The sequence below is a fragment of the Tinamus guttatus genome, unplaced genomic scaffold (genome assembly GCF_059628265.1).
Source record: "Tinamus guttatus ecotype Peru unplaced genomic scaffold, ASM5962826v1 Tinamus_guttatus_pri_ptg000497l, whole genome shotgun sequence".
NCBI classification, from domain to species: domain Eukaryota; kingdom Metazoa; phylum Chordata; class Aves; order Tinamiformes; family Tinamidae; genus Tinamus; species Tinamus guttatus.
In genome coordinates this window covers 3464661-3488946 of record NW_028289031.1, presented here as the reverse complement: position 1 = coordinate 3488946, position 24286 = coordinate 3464661, and the positions used below count along the sequence as shown (strand labels likewise).

Sequence of the window (24286 nt, the reverse complement as noted above, 5' to 3'; positions counted from 1 at the left end):
TAGCTCAGCAGGACTAACGGTCCATTCATTACAGGGAAAGACAGAAAGGTCTCTGCTGACTCGGGCCTGCAATATTACTGCACCATGGAGGTGGCCATAAACCCAGCAGCAAATTCATGCTCCCAGCACAACCACACCAGAGGCATTTGCTACAGTGTCATTCGGGCCACCAAATTGCTTTAAATGGTGCATTAGGGAGCGATATCGTGTCATTTGGATACTCACGGTGGGGAAGGAGTACATAATCACATCCATATACTGCCTTCTCTCTCTTTCAAAGAGTTTATAATTACTTTAACATCAACATCAAATGATTTTTTCATTACTCACAGGATCTATTGCTTTGCACATATTTTAATTACATATACTTAAATCTATTCAAACTAAAGATTTTTTAGCTCTTCCATAATCTTGAGTCTCATTTAACAGATACACTCTCTTGGGTTACCTAGAAACTGCTTACGTCTCTGTTCACAAGTAAATCACTTGTGTACTTCAAGGCTTTACACTAAAACAACAAGTTAGACTATTTTTATCTCCCATACTGCCTGGTTGGCCTTTTCATTCCTCCTTCCCCTGCTTGCTCCTCTACTTCCTTCTCGGTCTTGGCTGCCTCCTCCAGCACCTCTGCTGCACGTGCGCCTGCCCGGTACAACCCGGAATTCACATCCCAGGGATGACTCCTCCGTTTGGTGGAGAAATGGGGAAGTTGCTTATGCTTTAAGAGGAGCTGCACAAAGAAGCTGGAAACCAATGTGAGGAACCTGGTAATGACCTATCTGTCTCTGAACGGCAATGCAATATATTGTAGTCCCTACAACCTAAGAATAACTGCTTTTAGTTGCAGTCGATACCCAGTCTATTCCATTTTTCAGTGTCTCAACTGCATTCCCATTGCTACAGCCATCCGTGTAGGGGGACATTGTACAGGGGGGTGCCTCTGACCGTCCTTAACCTGGACTGAAAAGGCTGACATGCAGAATCACTGAATTTCAGTAAACAACTTTTAAGGAAGTGTCTCCTGTACTTGAGGAAGTTCCTAGGACTGAGATGCTGTTTTTAAATCTTGCGGTTAGACGCTTGGATACGGCTTAGCAACCTATGATATGTTAGCACATTAATGCTTGTAACCAATTACTGATGCTCTGCCGAGATGTTGCTATGCTAATTGCTATATATTGTGATACGTAACGCGGAATAAACGAAGTCAGTTCCAGCTTCTATGAAGTTGCTGTCTGGCATTCCTGACCCGCTCCAAGCTGCAACAAGTGGCGCCCGAACAGGGACAGATTCCGAACAGGGACCGGTACAGGAACTTGGCACAACGGTGCGGGATTCCGGAGGACGACGTACGGGTGCAGCCGAGTGATCCGACCAAGAAGGTGGACCGGAGCGGGTAAGCCGGCCGTGAATGCGCACACGGGAAGACGGCGTGGGGTAACGGCTAGAAGCAGAATTCCCAGTGCACGTGTACATGGAGCGAGAAGCTGCTGAACAACTGCTGCTGGAGTTATTAGCAAAAAGGGAGGCAGCAGTGAGCACGAAGAAGCTGTATGAGTTGATTAAGTGGGCAAGGGGGAAAGGACATTTAAAGGAGCCACAACTTGTTTTTAGTATAACAGAGTGGCGTGAGATAGGGGACTCATTATGGGAAGCCACTCTGGAGGGCAGCAAAACTGCCAAAGAACTGGGTCAAACTTGGCGCGAGGTGGCGAATCAGCTCAAGTGTATGCAGGCTGAAAAGAAAATGGTAGCAGCTGCGACGCAGATGCTGCAAGGGGAGGAATCGTCTCCCGAGGGATTGGCAGTGCAGAAGGGCCCCCTTGGACGAGGCGCTACTGCAGTCCCAAAGAGCACCGCCAAGGAGTTGATTGACAGCGTTCTCGGAGGCGGGTCGTCGCAATCTCAGCGTCCCTCGGAGCCACCACCTTTACCACCGGAACCTGTGCCAGCCGAATCGACCGCGACTCCCGAATCGCCAGACCAGCCGACCGCGACTCCCGAATCGCCAGACCAGCCGTCGGCGCCACCACCCCCGGCAGGGGCAGCTGGGAATAGACCACAGGAGCAACCGCCGGAGCGAAGCCGGGACCGACCCTCTGATAAACTGTTCCGAGAAGCCTCTAGAGAACTGGTTCAAGCTCAGGCAGATGGGCGAGCAACAGATGGGGGGTGGTCTGGGGCTTCCGAGGGGCGTTCGGGTCCGCGGGTTTCCTCTTCGCGTTGGTCTGGGGTTATCAGGGATGCGATTCTGGAGGGTCAATGGGAGCCGGCTATGAGGGTAGCGTGCCCGGTAACCTTTGAGCCGGATGGTCAAGGGGGGGCAGCGGGTAAATGGGATCCATTTGATTGGAAAATTTTGAGCCAATTAAGGGATACGGTCGTGCGTTGGGGGATCAAAGGCGAGCCCTCCAGACAAATGCTATCCTACATTTTTAACAGCGATATGCTTCTTCCTAGTGATTGTCAACAAATCGCAAAATTAATTTTGACACCGGGTCAGTTACTGTTATGGGAAAGACAGTGGGCAGCTCACGCGGCACGTGAATGCGCTGTGCCGCGGGGGCAGAATGACCCATTGTTTAATTTACGGCCCGAAACGGTCATAGGACAGGGAAACTTCGCGGATGTGGGGGTGCAGATGCAGTATCCTCCTATTCTTTTGAGGCTCGTGACACAGACCGCCTTATCAGCGTTTATGTCTTTACCAGAGGAAAAGAAGGGGCCGTCTTTTGTAAATGTTAAACAGGGTGTGAACGAGCCCTTTGGTGAGTTTGTGGATCGTTTGCTTAAAGCTTTAGAGGAGATGGATGCGCTAGATGAAAGAACTAGGAGGCTTATGGCGCAGTCCTTAGCAGTTGAGAATGCTAATAAACGAACTAGGGATGTGCTGGTGACATTGCCTCAGGGAGTGTCCCTTGAGGAGATGCTTGAAGAGATCGTTCGTCGGGGTGTGGGAAACCCAGGAGCATTTTTAGGGACTCGGGTAGAGCAGGCATTGCTTGATTCAGCCGCTCAGCAGGCGCAAGCGACCCGAGTGTTAGCGGCGGCACTGCAACCCCTTGTGGGAAAGGGACAGAGGAAACGGCCGAGTGATGATGGCCCTAAGTGCTTCCGGTGTGGTCGTCGAGGACATATTCGGAAGAATTGTGATGAAGGGCGTGTTTGGTGCCCCCGATGTCAGACAGACACTCATTCCCAAAAGGCGTGCCGATCAGCCCCTGGTACTGTCTTTTCGGGAAACGGGAATGTGAGCGCGAACCCTGCCCGCGCGAGGAGAACAATGGTGCAGGGGGGGAGCTCTGGCTGCCTGCCACAAGGGGAAGCCTGGGCATTGACCTGGCAGCCGCAGTAAGCATCTGTCTACAAGATGCCTCCCCCGTGCGAATTCCTTCCCAGTTTAAAGGCTTACCTTGGTCAGGGAAAAGAATTGGGGGGTTGATATTGGGTCGATCTTCGGCGGGAATGTCTGGTATTTTTGTAATACCTGGGATTATTGATTCGGATTCGGAAGGGGTAATCGAAATGGTGGTATACACATTGACCCCACCGGTAACTATTGCTAAAGGTAGTAAATTGGCTCAATTAGTTCCTTTGCAGAATTTGTTAGGGGCTATTAATCCCCAAGCAGCTTCATTGCCGCCACGGAAGCAAAAAGGTTTTGGGTCCACAGGAGGACAAGCCCTCTTAACTCTAAACATGAAACATAGGCCATTAGTGAAGGTGCAAGTGAGTTTCCGGGGCCAAAGCGTGTGCTGTCAAGGGTTGATGGACACTGGTGCAGATTGCACCATCGTCTCAAGCGAGTGTTGGCCACGGCATTGGCCAAAAAGGATAGCCGCAGCGTGCATTGGAGGTGTAGGCGGGGTTCAACAAACAGAGGAAAGTGTTTACCCTGTACAGCTTACAATAGACCATCAAGTGGTCAGCACTCACGTGTCTATCCTGCTCCTATTCAAATGTTGATTGGCAGGGAGTGCATGGCTCAGCTAGGAATGGTTCTCTCAACTGCGTCAAGACAGGGTTTTCCTTAGCGGCTACTGTTGAGCAGCCCGTTGCTATCACCTGGATAACAGAAGACCCTGTCTGGGTGGAGCAGTGGTCGCTAACGAAGGAGAGGCTGCAAATAGCGGAAGAGTTAGTAGAGGAACAGTTAAAGGCGGGTCATTTGGTGCCCTCCACTAGCCCATGGAATACACCAATCTTTGTTATTCCTAAGAAGTCAGGGAAGTGGAGGTTACTTCATGATCTTCGTGCAGTTAATCAACAGATGCAGGCGATGGGGGCTTTACAGCCTGGCCTGCCTTCTCCTTCTATGATCCCGGAAAGTTGGTACTTGTTGATAATTGACTTAAAAGATTGTTTCTATACCATTCCACTGCAGGCCCAGGACTCCGTCCGCTTTGCATTTACGCTACCTTCCATAAATAGGGCAGCACCTGCTAGGCGTTATCAGTGGGTAGTGTTACCCCAAGGAATGAAGAACAGTCCGACAATGTGTCAATTGTTTGTGGCCGCGGCCCTGCAGCCATTGCGTACACAGTGGCCACATACATTGATCTATCATTATATGGATGATATCCTTTTTGCACGAGCAGAACCTATTACGGTAAAAGAGGAGGAAGTAATTTCAAAGGCCCTTCGGGAGCGAGGGTTGCAAATTGCACCTGAAAAGGTACAACGTACTCAGCCTTGGAAGTACTTGGGTTGGCTTATATCAGAGGCTACCATTAGGCCACAGAAAGTAGAATTGAAAGTGAGCCTGCGCACGTTGTCTGATGTGCAAACCTTTATGGGGGATTTGCAATGGGTACGGTCTGTCCTAGGTATTAGCAATGATGAGATTGCACCATTAGTGCCTTTACTAAAAGGTACCGACCCAGCGACGCCAATCAGCCTGACAGAGCAGCAACAACAGTGCCTTCAGAATCTCTTCCAGGTCTTGTCTCAGCGGTTAGCCTACCGCCGGAGGTTGGACCTCGGTATAACCTTACTACTGTTAAAGGGGCCGACTAGTTATGCTGCTGTAATTAGTCAGCTCATTAAAGAAAAAGGGGGAGAGACGCAGGTATCGGTGCTAGAATGGGTATTCCCTGCAGTGCGTCCAAAAACAGCTATTGCGACACCCTTTGAGATTCTGGGATCTCTAATTCGGAAAGGTAGGGATCGGGTTGTAGCGATTGCAGGGGAAGAACCGAACATGATAGGTCTACCGATACAAAAGGGAGATTTAGAGTGGGCAATTAGGCACTCGACAGCTCTGCAGTTGGCGTTGTTGGATTTTTCAGGGGACATAATATCGCGCCCAGTATCGGGGAAAATCGGTCACTTGTTAAACAGTTATGATTGGGTCGAACGCCCTAAGCGATCCAAGCGACCATTGCCAGATGCGGTAACGGCTTTCACAGATGCAGGTAAAAAATCGCGCTTGGCTGCAATTACCTGGCAGGATGGAGATCGATGGGAGTCTCAGACTTTATCCGCGGAGGAGAAGGATTCCCTTCAAACCTTGGAATTGAAAGCAGTAGTTTGGGCCTTCACCAAGTGGGTGTCGGTACCCTTGAATGTGGTCACTGACTCCTTATACGTAGCAGGAGTGGTAGACCGAATAGAAGGTGCCTTGATTAAGGCCATGGAGGATCAGCGATTGGGAAAGTTGTTCCTTCAATTAAGGAAGGCGATTATGATGAGGACTGAGTCTTACTGCGTGATACATATCCGTAGTCACACATGGGAACTAGGCCTAGGGGAAGGGAATGCCCGAGCAGATAGGTTGGTGAGTGTAGCCCCTCGGATGGGACCATTCAATCGGTTTGAAGCGGCAAGAGTGGGTCATGGAATGTTGCATACTAACGCTAAGGGTTTGGCAAGGCAGTTTGGGGTATCATTGGAAGATGCACGGGGAATTGTGCAGGCGTGCCCACAGTGTAGCCACCATGGTCCAGGATTGGGTATCGGGGTCAATCCGAGAGGACTGAGGGCCTTAGAGCTGTGGCAAATGGACGTCACTCATGTGTCCAGCTTTGGAAGATTGAAATATGTCCATGTTTGTGTGGATACCTTTTCTAAGGTCATATGGGCAACGGCACAGCCTGGAGAGAAGGCCATACACGTAAAAAAGCATTTGTTAACATGCTTTGCAGCCTATGGGAGGACCTTGCACAATCGGTCGCCTTAGTATGATATGGCCACATGGGCCTCCTGGGAGCCGGAAAATAGCAGTTAGGCGACGAAGGAGTACAAAGGTTACTGTAGGTAGTGATTGCAATGATGATGTTAGTTTACGGAATGATTGGGAAATAATTTTTGCCTCCTTTTTGTGCCGGGAGCATCGGCCGCCTGAGCTCACAGGAATATTGAACGTCTTGCATGCTGGGCAGTTAAGCAGGCACACGCAGCCAGTATGGTGCTTAGTGAATTGTCAGATGATTTAACCCAGGTACAACACGCTGTACTGCAAAACTGTGCCACTATTGATTTCCTGCTTCTTGCTCACGGACATGGGTGTCAGGACTTCGACGGAATGTGCTGCATGGACCTGCAAGATCACTCAGCAGCTATACATCGACAACTCCACGACTTGATCAAACATACAGAGAAAGTAACAAAAGATGTTGGGCTTTTCGGACTCGATGGGTTAACTGACTTATTTGGAATCGGGGGAGGGATGAAATCGTTGGTGAAATCACTACTAATGTTGTTACTATGGGGACTGTTGCTTGTAGTTGGTTTAATGATCGCTTGGACCAGTTTACGCGCTTTAATATCACGTTTGTTAAATGCCTTGTCACGTAATCCGAATCTGACACCTCAAGGTTGGCTTGCTTCTCGGGGACATTTGATCTAAAGAAAAAGGGGGAAATGTAGGGGGACATTGTACAGGGGGGTGCCTCTGACCGTCCTTAACCTGGACTGAAAAGGCTGACATGCAGAATCACTGAATTTCAGTAAACAACTTTTAAGGAAGTGTCTCCTGTACTTGAGGAAGTTCCTAGGACTGAGATGCTGTTTTTAAATCTTGCGGTTAGACGCTTGGATACGGCTTAGCAACCTATGATATGTTAGCACATTAATGCTTGTAACCAATTACTGATGCTCTGCCGAGATGTTGCTATGCTAATTGCTATATATTGTGATACGTAACGCGGAATAAACGAAGTCAGTTCCAGCTTCTATGAAGTTGCTGTCTGGCATTCCTGACCCGCTCCAAGCTGCAACAATCCGAGTTATAAGAAGTACAGAGGAGTAAGTTTAGAAAGGTTGTGGGGTTTTTTCTTTTTTTTTTTTGGTGGTGGTGGAAAACCCGCCCTAAAAAATATCTCTTTGTCCAAAAGCATAAGACCTAAGCTCAAAAACCCTACTTGCTTTTAAATATTGGAAAAAAAAAAAACCCTCATCACCTCACAAGATGCTGAGGAGGGGAAAAAATGCCTTTAGAAACAGCCCACCTTTTCCCTGCCTAAGCATGAACATGTTTCCCCCATCCACAGCTGCATATGGAGCTCTGGGGTGACCCCCTCCCAAAATCAGCAGCACACCAGGAAGACACGGGAACATCTGGGAAGGACCTCATTGCTTTTAACACTAACGACACGCTGGAAGCAACGAACCGGGCTGGGCCTCCGCTCCAAGGACCGACCGGGATAAGCACACGCAGAAAGCACACCCAGGTACAGGCAGCCCTTCGGGGCCAGCCCTTCCTGGCCAAGGAGCAGGGCGGGCACACGCCGGGCACGGCCGGTGCCGGGGCCCCGCCGGGCCGGACACGCCGCCCCGAGGGGCAGGGCGCCACGGGAAAAGCCCCGATTCCCTCGGGAACCCCGGCCGGGCCAAAGCTCCGAACTTGCCGAGGGGGAGGCGGGCGGCGCAGGCCGGGCTCACCAGAAGAGGATGCGCAGGATGTTGGCCACCAGCAGCACCAGGCACACGTACGTGGAGAAGCCCTCGGCGTTCTGGCTCCGCCGGATGTCGCGGTACTGGGGCACGTAGGGCACCACGCCGCCGAACACCATGGCCCCCGCGGCGCCCCACGACGCCAGCCGCCGCACGGGCACGAGCAGCCACTCCAGCCCCTGCGTCTCCATGGCCGGGGCCGGCGCCAGGCGCCGCCTGGGCCATGCAGCGCCGCCCCGGCGAGCGGCGCCTCCCGCCGGGCCCCGCTCAGCGCCGCCCGCGGCCCGCCGCCATCCCGCCGCTCCGCGACTGGGGGCGCGGCGCCGGCGGCGGCGCCCGGAGCCGCCGTGACGCCACAATGACCGCGAGCGCCTCCGCCAATGAGCGCCCAGGAGCGCCCGCGCCTCCGCCGATGAGCGGCGGCGGCGGCGCGGCCCCGCCCCGCAGGCTCCGGCGGCTCCCGGCGCCAGCGCGGCCGCCGCTGCGGGCCGGGGCGCTCGGGTAAAACGGCTGCGGGAGGCGGCAGCGGGCTGCAGTCACCCCGCGAAGGGGCTTCATCCACCTAAGCTACCACAGGGCGCATCGTCCTGGTTTGCTCCTGGGGCGCCCTGTAATGTTTCCGTGGATATGTTGCCCTCTTCCCTGTTTCGGCTCTTGCTGCTCGTCAAACGGGTTTTCCTGCGACGCAGTGGTGTGTTACTTCATGTGGTGTTATCAAAACCTGTATGTGTCGATCATGAGTCTTGAAAGAAAAGGATATGAAACTGAAAGGCTGGAAACTGAAGCATCAAAAGTTCCACAGGAACTTTAAGGAAAAAATTTCTTAACAGTGAGGGTGACAGAGCACTGGAACAGGCTGCCCAGAGAGGTTGTGGAGTCTCCTTCTCTGGAGATCTTCAAAACCCGCTTGGACGCAGCCCTGTGCCACGTGCTCTAGGTGACCCTGCGTGTGCAGGGGGGTTGGTCTAGATGACCTCTAGAGGTCCCTTCCAACCTTAAGCATTCTATGATTCTATGATTCTATGAAATTAAAAATACAAATAAATCATTGCACTACAGCCTCTTCAGGCTTCTGCTTACATTCTGTGTGGCAGTGCTTTAGAGACCAGAGGCTGCTGCCTCTGTCACCTGCGCATGTTTCATGTTTCACAGCACACTAGCAGACACTGTGTGTTCTGCAGCACACAAATCTCCACATTATTGCACAGTACATTTTTGAAATACTATTTTTGCGTACTATCACAAAGACATCCTGTCTACATGGATGAAGTGACTTGTATATTAGCACCCACCCTTCCTCACAGAGCACAGAATTGCTCTACTTAGTTGCATAGAGCTGAACAGTTAGAAATACCAAGGAATACCAAGGAATACAATGGAAGAGACCATTGCTACAATTGGATCCATACAGCCGTTCTCCTTGGAGAAACGGGGCCAGCGGGACAAGGGAATCAACCACAGCGTCTGACGAGTTTCAAGACTGAGGCTTTAACTACTTCTTTAGATGGCAGATTGTTGCTAGTCTTCCGCTCTGTCCACAGTTTCTGGATTTGAAAGGATAAAAAAAAAAAAAGCTGTAATATTTTTATTTGACATTCAACACATGCTGCTGCACTGAAATGAGAACATGTGAAGTCCCTGCTAGGCACAGGCCAAACCATACACTGCAGGTGAGGTGCACGTCAGTCTCTGAGCACACTACACAATAATCCTTCTCTCAGCAGGATTATAGGATAACCATTTACCTCAGAGGCCTCCCCAGCTTCTGAGCATCTGAGCATCGCCATCAAGAGCCACAGAGGGTTGAACACACCCGAAAGAAGAAGGAGCCACAGCAGAAAAACATTCTGACCCCAGTGTGATTTGAACACACAACCTTCTGATCTGGAGTCAGACGCGCTACCGTTGCGCCATGAGGTCACAGTGCTTGCAACTTTTATTTGCCTTTTATTTGCCTTATGAGACTAAAATCTCATAAAATTGCTCTTTTGGGGTTTTTTTTGTTTGTTTGTTTGTTTTCCCTCCATTTTTCTTGCAGGCAACTCTGCACTAGCCTATGTCAGAGCCTGTTCCCCACCTTCAAGTTTCTCTTCTTCATTTGAGAAGCCTTTTGCTGGACACACTTGCCATATGCACCCACAGGACGCCTCCTGACAAATGCCATGTTATATACTAAGAAAATGTAAGGGTGGGAGGCCCACCTCCAGCAGTCAAACAGCATAAAATGCCTGTCATAGTCTCAGCAGCTCCATCTGCCACAAATCACTCACAGAAGAAAGCAAGAGAAGCAGGCGGGCCACCATCCTTCAAGCTTTCAGTATCAAAAGCACAAAGAGGAGCTGACTGGACAAGTCTCATGATAAGGGGATTCATGAGCAGTCTCAAAAGCAAACTCAAATTACAATTTCACTGAAATCAGAACATGTCCATCAGATTTCCCTAACATTGCAAGTTTTTTTTTCTTTTCCCCTCAAAAATACTGGGTTTGAATTTCAAGTCATGCACAAACACCCAGGTGTCTAATATTCACCTTTAGTGGCTTTTCTTTCAAAGAAGCCCTGGGTTGCTCAGACACTGTTGACCTGGATGCTTCTTTCCTCATGTATGAAATCTTCCACATGTGCATTTCACTCACTCACCATATCCTTCCTTATTTTTTAAGAACAACAACACGGTACTTCTACTGATGCTAGCAAATGAAAGAAAAGTAGTTGTGTAAGTACTGCAGTGGAACAAGCTTTCAGTGAACTAGATTACAGCGAGCCAAGACAAACGGGGAAGTGGTTCACTTGCAAGAAACATCAACACCATTTCGGATTTCAACACACAAAACCTGATGACCTAGCAAAGCCACACGCTTCTTCTACGTACAGTGTCCCAAGTAATAGCTGTAAACCAAAACTTAAGGGAAGCTTCCCTAGGGACAGGTGAAGACCAAGCCCAGCGTGACTCAAGCACCCAACCCTACAACCTACAACACTGCTGTGCTGCCAGAACCAGGCTGCGCCTGCTCCTTTCCTCTCTGGGTAAGACCTTTGGAGCTGTTTGTGCCTGTGCCGCTAACCTAGGGAGGCACAAAACCCGCAAGTGCAGTGGGATTTCGACCCACTGCCCCCTGATGTAAAGCTAGGCAGCTACGAGTGTGCTTTAAGGCCTCAGGAGTACTTGTCTTCCTACCAGCCACAAAACGTTAGCCTCCTTTTTGAGCAGCTCAACGGATCAGTCACACTGCCGGTCCTTGCCCCCGTTCCAAACACCGACACGCATGGAATACATGGCTGGAGGTTTCCTGAACCCTGGTAAACCACATCTGTCAGCGAAAAGGAGAGGGGAGTGACTTTACGGAGCGCTGAAATTACGGGAATAACACTCTATAAAAAACAGTTCCTTTATCTCTCCGTCCTGCAGGCTTTTACAGCATGCCATTTGATAGAAATGACATTGAACTTAGAGCTCAGAACTGTAAATGTTTATGCATATTTTCATTTCCCACCCCACTACCCTGACTAGCCTTCCAGAACGAGAGAGGCTGGAATTTCCCAAGAAAGAGCCAGTCGGATGCTCTGGCACCATTTCAGCGTAAGAGCACAATTTAGGGAGTTCACAGCAAAGGCCCACCACCATTCAGGAACAGGATTTAAGCACATGATTCATGGGCCTCCAGGTCATCCTATTTTTCATCTTTACTTCATGGGTTTTGCAGCAAGATGAAGACATTTTTAAGTTGAAAGTGAATTAAAGTATGTGTTTTTCTTTTTTTTTTCCTCTGAGAAAGCCTATTTTGGTATGGCAAGTAAATTTGTATTTGTCAATCTTCCACCCCCCTCTCTAGCCCCCTCAAGATCTGTTTTATATTTGCTACCAGCATGAACCTCCTGCTACCCTTTCAGCAAAGTATTCCTCACTTACTTTGCTTGCAACACTCTTGCAAGCTCCAGCAGTGCTGTCTCTTTACTACTGCTTGTCCAAACCTCTGCCTTTAAAAAGAAAGAAAAAAAAAATGCCCAGTGACCTCAGCGATTTTTGCTCAGGTCCCCTGAGCACAGGGATGCACATCCTGCATGGGCCGCTGTGCCAGAACATGGCTCTTGTTGCTTCCCTAAAGTACACAACAGCTTCACTCACAAAACACAAGTCCTCGAAGGAGGCAGGGAACAGGGGATAACACAAGAGCTGTTAAGTGCTATTTCTATTTTGAATATATTCATTGTTCTGCAAAGTCTGTTTTTTTTTTTTTTTTGGTCTTGCTGAATATCCCTTCTATTAGCTTTTTCCTGAATTTTGGAACTCTTCTGAAACTGTTTTGGCCTTCCAGACATGTCGATTTTTATTTCATTAAACCATCATCAGACCATATGCCAAACCCTGCTCAATACTCTTTCTGCAACAGAATTAAGAAGATATGTGGCTATGTCCATGGTTGTGTAGTGCATGTCATGGACTAGCATAACTAGAAATGCGAGGTGTATCTACACACGTGTCACGGCCCACACTGTCACCTGGGAGCTTTCCTGCATGGTAACGCTGCTGCATCACTAAAGGTCTGAAAAAAAATTACTGATTTTTTCATCTTCAAAGAAAAAGCCAAGGAGGAGAATCTGCAATAGTGGGAAGGAAGACTGATGAGAAGCAATGATTGGGGGAAGCAGATTAAAAACGTGGAGGTTTGCTTTGAGACCAGAATTTCACAACAGAGATTACTGTATCACTCCTCCCTAAATGAGATGGGGAAGGTCAAGATTGAAACCAATGATGTTATAAAAAAAAGATACTAAGTCATAGAAGCACAAGAGAGAACCTTGCCAGCTTTTAAGGTCACCAGTAACTCAGCAGAGAAACTTGTCATGGGTGAAGGCACTGTACTGTGTTTGGTTAATCTCTAAAGTAGCAGACTAGGAAAGGAGAAGCTATTGCCAACAGTGATACTTTCCTAAATTTATAGGCACAGCAAGTTGAAAACCTTGTCATTGATGTAAGGCAGCAGCTACAGAGCCCAGGACACGTTGCATACATGATGAAAAGGATCTTAAAGATCTTTGCAGTAGCTGCACAGAACCTTTCTGTGCTGCAAAGCTGAAAAACACAGGGATGACCTAAATATTATCGTGACTAAGAGGCACCACGCAATCCTTGCTGCTGCCTCAGCTCATGTCTATTTAGGCATTTGGTGCGAGGCACTTCAGCAAGTGCAGGTATTTCTGTGTAATATGAGATTATTTCCACAAGAAAAAGCAAGCAAATCCTACAAAACGTCAAAGCTTGGACCTTGTTGGCAGACAAGCATTTTTACACTTTCAAATTCTGACCTCTGTGAAGTTATAGTACCCTGAAGGTCAAATCCCAGCATCCTTACTTAATAATTGTTCTACAGAATTAGTTTCTCTGGAAATTAAGGAATACCACATCTAGAGAATATTTAATAGTCCTTTAACCAGAATTGCAGTCATTTAACAAGCAGGTAACAACCCAAACCACCTTTTTAGCTTTGCTATACCTTTACAGATAGAGATACAGCAAAGAAACAACTCAAGATTTACAAGTTGTTTCACTACTACTTTATACATAAATTAACATAAAAATGCGTCTACCACCAACTTTTTCTAAGCATTAACTGGACTATCCCCCTAGAGCCTATCAAACACAACTTGCGCATTTAGACAAATGGGGGGATTACTCGGAAAGTCACCCGAGGAAGGCAATAATCCTGCCCGCCTGTTACAGCAAGTAACTTGGCAAATACCTTTCCTCCCTGCCCACAAGCGGCACACGCAAATAATTTCCTGCAGGATTAATGCTCTTCTGTACAGTTTAATGACCGATGACCCACACTGGCACTTCAAAGGCGTTTGCAACATGGGCACCTTTCCTTCCCCCAGCCTGCTCTTCCCTCACCACAGCTCTGCTGGGGAAAGGGTGAAAAACGCCGAGGCCTGTTTCCCTCAGATCCTGCTGCCATACCCCAAATTACTGCACCGTGCGAGATCATGTAATAGGTGGTGTCACCTATTTGCTTTCAAATCGCACCGAGACAACCCCATGCTTACAACGCGCACCGAGCGGGAAGCGCTCTCCGAGAACCATTTGTGCCCAGCGTGCGTTTTTATCCTACTCAGTATTTTTTTTCTTTAATTCACTTTTATGTTTTCAACCACCGCAGCCCCCGCACGACTTCCTAAGCGTTTTCACCGCTGCTGACGCGGGCGCAGCGCGTCGCCCAGACCGGCCCGAACCGGCCCGACCCGGCCGGGGCCGGGGCCGCTGCGGGCGGGCGGGGCCGCGCTCACCTGCCCGCCCCGTCCCGCCTCAGGGCGGCGCGGGCCCGGGGAGATGGCGGCCGCGGACCCGCCGGGGGCCGAGGATCTTTCGCGGCTGGTGAGTGCGGGGCAGTTCCGTGATCCAAGGGCAAAACGGCCGCGGAGGCGGCGGTTCGCGAGCACTCGCGTCGCGGGGTGCCCGGAGCCCCGGCGCTCGCTCGCGCGCTGCTGTCCTCCCCCTCCGTGCTTAGTTTATCTTTCCCCCTCCTTCCCCTCCCTTCCCTTTGGTTTTTGTTTTGTTTTGTTTACTCCAGGCGGAAAACCGGCTGTATCAGCTGCAGGAGAATTTTCAAGCTCTGACCGAAAAGATAACGCTGAGAAATATCCTCTTTTTTTTTTAAGCTGTGTTTACCCGCAGAAGTTTTGTGATGCATAAAAGGGAGACAGCTCCAGTTACGTCACTGGACTCGGTTTGTTTTTGCTGGTTTAGGTGACCAAATAGGTGTGGAAAAGCTTTCATTATTATTATTATTTATTACTTTTAGTTTGTATTTTAAAATCATGTTCATAAAATAGAGTTGTGCTCTTCCTGGATGGTTTGTCTCACATCACAGCATTGAACATCAATACATAAGAGGCAAAAGCATCTAGGGGACCTTTCATTTTTATCATGGAATTTAAAAAACCTTGTAAAATCATAGCATTATAACAAGTTCTCTTTAACTTTTTACTGGAAGAAATGGGCGAGCGCATCGATGACCTCGAGAAGCACGTTGCTGAGCTCATGGCAGAGGCTGGGGTAGAAAACACCAGTGAAGACTTGAGAGTAAAGAAATAGAGTGTCTCTGCATTTTATGCATTTCTACTTTGTTTTGAAATATAGGCAGCATCTGGCATGAAAATAGTTATATGTTTGTTATACCTGCATTTATTTGAATTTTAAAATGCACTGAGATTTTTTTTTAATTATGTTGGATGTTTTTGCCAGCAGCCTAAGAATACTGTTTTTTCAAAAGAATACAAACTATGTTTTGCTGCATCTTTTACAGCAATTTGGCAGATAGAAGAGGTAGTGCAAACTAAACCCGAAGATGTAAATTGGGCTGTGCATTTGTTTAAATGAAAGGGGGAAGAAGAGAGCGTGGCTTCAAGCGCTGCTGCCTACCTGTTCTGCCCCTTGGGTGTGCAGCATGGCTCATCGAAGAATCTTATCTCATTTAAATTTTTATTTCTCTCTCTAAATGCTGCTTCAGCCTTCTGATGTGGCTTACAGCACTCCGTGTAAGCACCCATGTCCAGAACAACTGAGGAACGATTTGCCCTAGAAGCAGTAGGGTGTGCGGGTGGAAGGCCAAAGGGGGAACTTAAGCAGTGTTGGCAAACACCTGGTAATGTAAAATCGCACTGCATAAGGTGCCGTTACTATGTGCTGAGACTGGCAAACTGATGAAGTTCTCGTCTCTAGACCCATAGCTGATGCCTCAGTCAGCGTCTTAAGTATTTATGAAGATTTATCCCTTCAGCATTCCCTAGGTGCTGGTGAGAGCTTCTTCCTGTTGCTGCAAGCTTTCTAATTCAGATTGAGACAAAGGGGTTGTTACCACCGTTCAGCAGCTGCTTACACAAGAACAAAAAGAAATACCTGTAACATTGTTAAGGTATTTTAGGCATCTGTTAATTCTGTTGCCTTTCTCTTTGTGACTAAGAGTGAAATCACTTTCCCAAATATAGAAGAGCATCTCTTACATTAAACTGTAGAGACATGTTCATATTTTTCATGCAGAATCCCACTCATGAATAATTAAAGAAACCCTTAACCTACTTACTTTCTTTGCAGCACTGAAATGAGGCTGTGATCAGGAAAGATGAAGGGAAACAGCAGAGCACTGAATCTGGGACAGTATCATCATCTGCAATCAGTGTCACTAGTCTCAAAGTGTCAGTGACAACAAACACTTGTATCAGCATTTTTTTCTTAATTAATTCTTCAGAAGAAGTAAACACTGCATTTATTCTTCTTAGTAGGACATTTTTTCATATGCTTGGGAAAGAACCATGACTTTCAGAGGAGACAAAAAAATAGTAGCACTTTGTATAGAAAAGTGTATCCTATAGAGTGAATTACACTTTCTTACATTAAAAAAGACAGGATATTTCATTTATTCTGATACTATCATCTTGAAAATTTCATGTTTTTATTGCCTTTAACTTAAATGTTTGTAAATAACAAGCTGCTTCCATAAAAAGAACTACTCCCTTTCTGTGTGCCTGCTTGATATGATATTCCTTTAGATTTGTATATTACAAAATGCAGACATAAATATTAAATATATAATCTATTTGATATTCTTGCAAATGTTCCTTAGCACCAATTTTGATTTATTTTGAGTGAATATAAACTGCTCTGTGCTGAAAGAAAGGGTAGTGCTGGTTCAGTGGATCCTTTTACCACCAGCCCACCTAAAGATGTGCACACCCATATATGTAAGCAACACACAGGTATTGCTAATTGCAGCTAACATTTTGATGAAAATGGCTTGTTTTAAAGAGTAATTGGGTATTGGTGGCTTTGAAATAGGAATCTACTTACCAAACATTGTGCTTTCTTCTGCATATTCTGAGTAGCATGTCCTAAATAAGACATCTGCTCTAACTTTCAAAATACAAGCATTTCTTCTGCATAGTCTGACTCGGTTACTGTTCATGCTCTAGCTCTAATTCAGCAGTTTAAAAAGAAACAAATGAACAAAAAACACCCACCAAAGACTCCATTACTACAGAAGAGGAATTTTCAGAAATGCAAATGGAAACCTCATACCCTAGGTAAATCTAATTCAAGCTTTATGACTAGATAGGCATTTGCTCTATCCATGAGCAAATTGTATGCTTGTGTGAGAAAGCACAGCAGCTCACCCCTCTTTCAAATGTTAACTGTGCAGCCAGCTCCAAAACTGCATTTCCTCAGACTTCACAAGGAATTATTTTAAACTGACTAGTATGTATAACCACTACATGAAAGAAAAACTCCACCATTGCAACTCAAGTGATTTCCTTTCCTTTTTTATATATATTTTATTTGATGGGGGGGAGGGGGATGAAAGGTAGAAGAGTCCAGATTTTTTCCTAATCTAAGTCCTATGATCTAATAGAGGTGAAAGACCAAGTTACTGTGCAAGAAAATCCTGCTAGAAGGGATAACTCTTCATCTTCAAGCTTATGATAGTGCATGGAATTACATTTTCATTCTCAACTTTAAAGCACTCAAAAAAGGACAGAAAAATAAGGGAACACGTTTTATTCCTTTAAAAAAGCAGTAATACAATTTTCCCCCAATATCCGCATAACAAAAGCAGATAAACACAGTTGAAATGTTTTTCTGCAAATAGGCTTTTCATGTAAAAAAATACATCATACTAGACAGAGTTAAGTCTTAATTTTAAAAAATGCAGGTATAGTATTTTCAATTGGACATTTCCACATTTCATGTTTTCTACTGTTTCAAACAGAATTCAAAGTTTTTAAATAATTCCAACTACACTCACAAAATTGTAGTTTTTTTTTTTAATATATACATATTATGTACACACATTCACAAAGATAAATTTAAGTGGATGTGGGTTAAAAAAAAACCGAACACTAAGAAAATGTCAGTATCTGTATTTAGTGGAATAATCTTTTGGTGATACTACCAAACCTCGACCTTTGCGGGCTCCTCTATAAACAGTTTCTATAATGTCAATCATCTCTTGCTTATCTTCCATCGCCCAGTTGATCTTGTTGTTATTACCTGTACCTAAATCAATCATGATGTGTTTGTTCCTTTAATGAGAGAAGAGAGACAGGTTAATATGCTATTATATTTCAGGACATGAAAGCTAAACTATTTTCCCTAACCCACCAATAAGTAAGCCTGAAACAAAAGTGTTTACTTTTGCTTGAATATGTCAAGTTGACATTTTATTGACTATTTCTAAAGCTAGAGCAAGCTCTGCATCAACATCATTACTCAGCACTATTATCCTCAGTACTGTATTCTCCAAAGTTTCTATTTCTTTCCTACTGCCATCTTCCTCTGCAGAGATATTTCCAGTCTTGCCAGTAGTCCATCTTATCTCAAAGGAGATGTCTTTGAGATACCTAGGATAGACCTTTAAAGCAAGTCTGACAAACTTGAGTGCCATACTCCTGAAACAATGTCTGCAGGGAATTTCGAGTTTACAACCATGGAAAAAAAAGAATGAGTACAAAGTTTTCATTTTTACTAATTTGTACTAAATTAGTAAATACACATTCATATCACCCCCATTCAGTAATTATATTTTATAGAAACTCTTTCATAGAATTTCTTATTTCACAGAAGCACTGTTTTGATTTGCTTGCACTGAAGGCAATCATGGCCTAGGAAGTGACACAAGTATTAATGTCTTATCAAAATGAAGTTACTAGACTAACTGGAAAACAAAACATTTCTACTTACATTCCAATCCATTTATTCTAGAATAATAACAATGTAAGTATAAATATGCTGATATGTATTCAGAAAGGAACTATGATTCTACTGAGATGTTGCATTTGACACACACAAAAAAACAAAACACATTCAATTGAATTTTCTCACAGAATGATTATGTACCTGAAGAAAAACATGACGGTACAGGGATCGTACAACTCATACATCTTGTTGAAGTCTGGTACTTCGGTGATGTCCACAAGATAAATAACAGCAAAGTTTTTTACCTAAATGGAAGAAAACAGGAAATAAAATAATATGAATATCCAAAGACTTGATAATATATATTACTGATTAAAAGACATAGGCTTTCTTTTGTTATTGCAACGTTTACTTGGAAAAACATTAACACATGAAATCATGGTAAATAGGTTTGCCACTCTTCAATCAGGAAAGAAACCATTAATGTGGAAAATCCATTTAAATACAGGCAAGATGCCAATTTTGCATCAAGTATCAACCAGGAAGTGACTATGCTAAACAAAACAAAACAAATCAACATGTAGGGAAACAAGTTCCCCTTGTAGACAACTGAGACATTGCAATAACATGGACAGTTCCAAACAAGTACAGTAAGTGGTCTGTGAGAGCTGGATGACACATTTTACCTCTGTTGTCAACCACTTATTCACTCGAGAAACCTAATAGCCTAGAATGGCCTTCCTTGTGCCCTTCTCCATGCGTCTCTCTTCCTTTTAACTACTTTTATTTTAATGAAGCTGATTAAATAAAAACAATGGCAGTGGTCATGCATCTACTCTTTAGCGGCCATTTCAGGCCAGGCAGACTCTCGGTGGAGAGGCGTTTTATTTCAGCACTGCAGAGCTCCTCTGATGTCTCTGCCCAGCATTGAACAGGTCCACCAGCTGCAGGAGCAAGTACCATCCCAGACTCAACACAGGGCCCAAGCAGAACAGAGCACCTGAGATGGCTTTATGCAGAGTCAGCTTGAATCCGCCAGGCTCATCTAGCTCAAGCTTTGTTTTAAGCAAAAGCAGTTCAAGTAGCTCTGGGTCTGAGCAGGCATGGGAGGAGCTGATCCATACCAAGTCTATGGAGACAAAGCAAAGCTCATTCTCTCCTCATACACTGCAGTGTGAATCCATCACCCAGAGCTGTCTGCTCAAAACTGTTATCTCTGCAAGCTTCTCTATCACCTCACAGTACATCAAAACAACTTAACTGTAACTGGGATGTGATACAGGGATCTCTGAACAAAAATTAAATACAACTCTGAGGAAGCAAACCACTCTAAAAACAGTTACATTTAATACAATTCTAACACAAGGTTGTTAACGTAAACTGAAGCTTTAATATCTAGGCAATGCACAACCAAAGTATGACATTTTAGAAGCTGAACACCTAATAATACAAGCTTATTCAAAAAACATGTGTTTCTGAATACCACGTCTCTTAACAAATAGTGAAATATAGTAAATCTGCTGGAGTAAGTAAATTCCTTTCTGAAGAAAAAATACTGGTTAATACCTCCTTTTGGACAGAACCATACTTCCCCAACTTCTGAAGATTAAAAACACTCTCAACAGGAACACAAACAAGATACTAACACTTCAAAGTATTTATTTCCAACAACCTGTCTTCATTTATTGTTCAATTCAAAGTCTCCTCAGTTTGACTAGGCTAGCATAGCTGCTGTTGACCATGGGGACACATAGGAGACAAAAATAAAGGCACTCAACTTTCAAAACTTCATAAACATATTTATAAAGTCTAGGCTTTAGTTTAGTTTGGGCTCTATTTCCCCCACGTCCCCTGTATTTACTGCAGCTTCACAGATTAGCCTACATTATTCAAGAGGCATACACAGAAAACACAAATACATTTTTGCCTAGCCATAGTCGCAGGCCAGTATTTTAACAACTTACAGAACTGTATCTGTTTTGGTAAGCACCAATTTTTAAACCAAATCAGGACACGAACGCAGGACAATCTATATGTTCCTTAAGACTAAAGTTGAATTTAATATACATATTCCATAAATCCTGACTTGTAAAGATCACATTTAGCTGGAAAATGGCAAACACAGGTAAGGAAAAAAATAATATGTCAGATAGAATTATTCTCACTTCTCCAAGGTTCTCCCTCCTGATACTCTTAATTAACAATATCATTCCAGCAAATTGCTGTAACACAAGATTGACACAAAATGTTGACACAATAATACAAGGACAAGGAACAATCATAACAATCATAGGGAGTTTTTCGTTATCTCTCTAGGGAGGGTAAGTTGGTTAAAAATTCCACTCTTTCTGAAATTAGTCTCACAAACCTATATTAGCTTATGGCCAAGAGTAGCCCAGGCTGCATACAGAAAACTTTCACAGAAATCTCTAAAGAGATCCAAAAATGCCTCCTCCTGACCTTCTTCACCTGTTCCTAGATGATGTTTCTAACAGACGTGGAAATCACAGGTGAAAGATACAGTGAGAATAGTTTTTGCAGTAATCCATCCAAGCTGAAGCAGCCTAGCAGGCTGATATTGGTGAACTAAAAGAGACTGCACAGTAAGCACCAAGTTGAAGGTCTACTCTATCAACATTTACTCTCCACGCCAATCTGAACATGCTATTGCAGTTTAGGTGTCACATTTATATGGCTGAAGAGAAAAGATGACATCTTGCCAAAGGCAATGCTTGCCATTAACAAGCTTGAAAACTTTGGACAGGAATTAATTTTTTGAGCTTTGCTCCACTTTAATTACAACATCAGTGACCACAATACCAATATATTTTCTACAGACCCCGTCACCTCCGTCTCTTCCTCTCATCTTTCCTGTGATCTTAACAGAAAGGCAAAGAGGAATAACTAACGTTTGTGCCAGACACAGCTATTCACACTTTTGATTATCATTAAGTAACTGCAATATATTGGAACAATCCTCTCTAGACCAGCACTGACCCTGTACAACGTATCTGTTCAAAGCGACCAGGCTTCAAGAGAGGTCATCTGATTTACACTATTCAGTTCTCAACAAATCATAGTTTTAAAATACTTTTTTTAAAAAAGTATGGAAAAAAATATATAAATCTAGCAGTTGAAGCTACATGTTTCAGTGGATGAGCTCATTGTAAAATGCAATTTTTAAAAGCATATTCATAAAGAAAGTGCTCCAAAGGAATTTGCACAACTCACTCCTTAGACTTTTCTTCAGCATGATTTTAAACAAAACAAAGATATTTTACAGCTATAATTTCTTGTGAAACTGAGTGAAGCCTTGCTTCCTTTTTTCCAGGTACAACAATGAAAAAAGTACAGGTTAAAACTAAGCAGAGTACATATCAGTGAAAATTATCTGCTTTGTATTTTTGTATGTTGTTCTAGTTTCTCTTTCTCCAAACAATACAAAAAACCCTATTTTCATATTATGAAGTACAGATAAATAACATCACTGCTCCCCAAAAATATACTTCAGATCAAAAAACCCCAGCACATCATGGTACCAAATATAAATCTCAGCTACATTTTCTTCAAATGTAGTATGCAGTTACAGCATGTTAACATTCTGTGTTTTTCTCTACTATAAGCACCTGTACAATTGGAACTTTTACTCACTCTTTTAAACAGCTGCGAGATCCAAACATGGCTTGTAAGCAAGAGGATGAGGAAGGATCTCCCTCTTTAATTTGCCATTTCTGCAGAGGGAGATTTTTAAATAAAAAGTTATCTTGTTCTTGCTTCCCCCAATCACCCTTAAGTGCCAATATGTCTGCCAAATTGCCAAGCACGCTGCCAAGAGTAAATACTAACTGGAACTATTAGAAAGTCCCACCTCTACAAAAGGTAAATTAAACCACACCATGGCAGTCCTTCCTGTATCCTATTATAGCCTATTACATTGTAACATATGACTATAAGTCAAAGCCTTTAAACATAGGGATATGAAAGAGCAGAAGCTTCTTTCCTTAAAAAATCCACAAAAAGGGGAAGAACCATACCATGAACACAACTGCATGCCTAGTTATGCACTATGCACACAATTTTACATGAAGATACCCAACTCCTCCTGTCTAAGCTTAAATACTAATATTTGTGGCTCAGATTTTTGACTTCCTTTTCTATGTGGTTCAAAAAATGGCTGTCAACTTGATTATCCAACAGTACACAGTAACCTTACCAGAGAGATAAAAAGGTGAATTACAGCTGATTATAGCTGGGTGTTAACAGAGACCAAATCTTCTTCAGTGTGTACCTGTCTAAAGTGACTGACCAATTGTTGGAAGGCACTGTCTCCATCTGAAATACCTTCAGACTTTGCCTCAGTTATGTCCTAAAATTTAATTAATCCCCTGGAACTCAACAGAATAGCATCCATTTACGCTGAGAATATCACTGTTGATTGGCAGCTTCCTGTACTTTTTTGAGCCTTACCATTTTTCAGTGTCCAAATTGGAACAGCTTTTTAGATCAGTCAAATGAGAATCTGACGGTACTGCTCATCCTAGTTGTAAGCAGCTGGTGCCCCACTACCTAGAACCACAGCATCCCTATTACCCAACTTGTGTTTCTGTTCAAATGCCAGCTGGCAGTCACTGAATGAGGCCTCGTTAAAGAGCAGCAACGCTGCTTTCAGGACATGCAGGCCTCTTTTCACACCGTTAAACACTACAAACAAGGCAGCCGATCACTTTTAGAGGACGCTCTCAGAGGCAAAGACAGCAGCTTTGCTGCCGCCCCCAGAGCAGAACCGCCCCTATGGCGCACCTTCTCGGCGATGCTGTAAAGCACTTCGTCCATCTTCATGCAGGTGGGGTCCCAGTCGTGCCCGAAGCGGATCACCACCACGCGGTCCTCCTCCGACAGGATGGCCTGGTCCACCTGCCAGCCGTTGTGCAAGTGCGGTAGCATGTACGACATGGCGGCGGGCGGGTGGGCGGGCCTGCGGGAGCACAGCGAGCACCGGCAGCTGAAACACGGCTCGGCCCAAGCGCGACCCGCTCACGGCCGCGCCGCCCCCTCCCGATCCCCTTCCAGAACCTTCTCCGCGCGGCCTCCTCCCTCCCGAACCCCTTCCAGAACCTTCCCCGCGCGGCCTCCCTCCTCCCAACCCCCTCCCAGAACCCTGTCCGCGCCCCCCTCGCGTCCCCCCCTCCATACCCCTGGGGCCTCCTTCGCGCAGCAAACGGGAGACAACCGAACGGCTGTGAAGGGAGGGGAAGTGACGAACGTCGCTGAGCACGACGCCGGAAGGGGGAGGAGCGAACTGAGCTTCCGCCCTGATTGGAGGGCTGGGCCGGGCGCGCCGGAGCGAGGTCTGTTGGCGCGTACCAAGTCCCCAAAGGAGGCGGGGGGGATGCAGGGAGGAAGGACCATAGCAGCTCGGACCGTACCAAGCCGGCGGGGGGCGCGGGGGGCAGCCCAAACGGCCGTTGGGGGCAGGGGGGCTCCCCTCGCCGGGACAGGGCTCCGCCGTCCCGGGCGCGCTGAGCGGGCATTGCCGCAGCCCGAGCGCCCCAGCGTTTGCAGCGCCATCATTAGGTTCCAGGATAGCGTTGGCCGTTGAGGGGGGTGCCCCCGGCCAATCTTTTTTACGTCCTGGGGAGCAAATCCGTAATTTAACACTGTGCTCACGTTTAAAAGGTTACTTTGCAGGAAATGGGCACAAAGACGT

At 45.6% G+C, this 24286-nt stretch overlaps 3 protein-coding genes and 1 non-coding gene across 6 annotated transcripts in view; 1 reads left to right on the top strand and 3 right to left on the bottom strand.

Moving 5' to 3' along the window:
* SLC66A2 (solute carrier family 66 member 2) overlaps positions 1-8126 on the bottom strand; it is a 67651-nt gene extending 59525 nt beyond the window's left edge. For both annotated transcript variants that reach the window (XM_088533418.1, XM_088533419.1), the window contains exon 1: positions 7882-8126. In XM_088533418.1, the coding sequence (XP_088389544.1) occupies positions 7882-8084 (203 nt within the window). In that variant the 5' untranslated portion in view covers positions 8085-8126. The remainder of the gene's footprint in view (positions 1-7881) is intronic.
* Positions 8127-9741: 1615 nt separating this feature from the next.
* On the bottom strand, positions 9742-9813 carry TRNAW-CCA (transfer RNA tryptophan (anticodon CCA)). The gene has a single exon. It is a non-coding gene; the product is annotated as a tRNA-Trp (tRNA).
* Positions 9814-14169: 4356 nt separating this feature from the next.
* Positions 14170-15011, top strand: HSBP1L1 (heat shock factor binding protein 1 like 1). The gene is made up of 3 exons (XM_088533374.1): positions 14170-14265; positions 14462-14521; positions 14872-15011. Exons 1-3 carry the CDS (start codon positions 14221-14223, stop codon positions 14983-14985), a joined length of 219 nt encoding a protein of 72 aa, XP_088389500.1. The 5' UTR covers positions 14170-14220; the 3' UTR covers positions 14986-15011.
* A 2468-nt stretch (positions 15012-17479) lies between these two features.
* Positions 17480-23835, bottom strand: TXNL4A (thioredoxin like 4A). Of its 2 annotated transcripts, XM_088533400.1 has the most exons (4): positions 23773-23835; positions 23380-23554; positions 18781-18884; positions 17480-17966 (listed from the first exon to the last, which is right to left on the bottom strand). In XM_088533400.1, the coding sequence occupies exons 2-4, from the start codon at positions 23530-23532 to the stop codon at positions 17795-17797; spliced, it is 429 nt and encodes a 142-aa protein (XP_088389526.1). In that variant the 5' UTR covers positions 23533-23554; positions 23773-23835; the 3' UTR covers positions 17480-17794. The 2 variants fall into 2 exon arrangements, with proteins under 2 accessions (XP_088389526.1, XP_088389527.1); XM_088533401.1 differs by lacking the exons at positions 23380-23554; positions 23773-23835 and adding an exon at positions 22231-22310.
* Positions 23836-24286: the final 451 nt, after the last annotated feature.

Excerpts from the sequence above, each read along its gene's own strand:
- HSBP1L1 (XM_088533374.1), top strand. The coding sequence starts at position 14,221 with ATGGCGGCCGCGGACCCGCCGGGGGCCGAGGATCTTTCGCGGCTG. Across the intron at positions 14,266-14,461 it reads CCGAGGATCTTTCGCGGCTG|GCGGAAAACCGGCTGTATCA; the intron begins GTGAGTGCGGGG and ends TGTTTACTCCAG. Across the intron at positions 14,522-14,871 it reads CTCTGACCGAAAAGATAACG|TTTTTACTGGAAGAAATGGG; the intron begins CTGAGAAATATC and ends GTTCTCTTTAAC.
- TXNL4A (XM_088533400.1), bottom strand. The coding sequence starts at position 23,532 with ATGTCGTACATGCTACCGCACTTGCACAACGGCTGGCAGGTGGACCAG. Across the intron at positions 18,885-23,379 it reads TTTACAGCATCGCCGAGAAG|GTAAAAAACTTTGCTGTTAT; the intron begins GTGCGCCATAGG and ends TCTTCCATTTAG. Across the intron at positions 17,967-18,780 it reads ACCGTCATGTTTTTCTTCAG|GAACAAACACATCATGATTG; the intron begins GTACATAATCAT and ends CTCTCATTAAAG.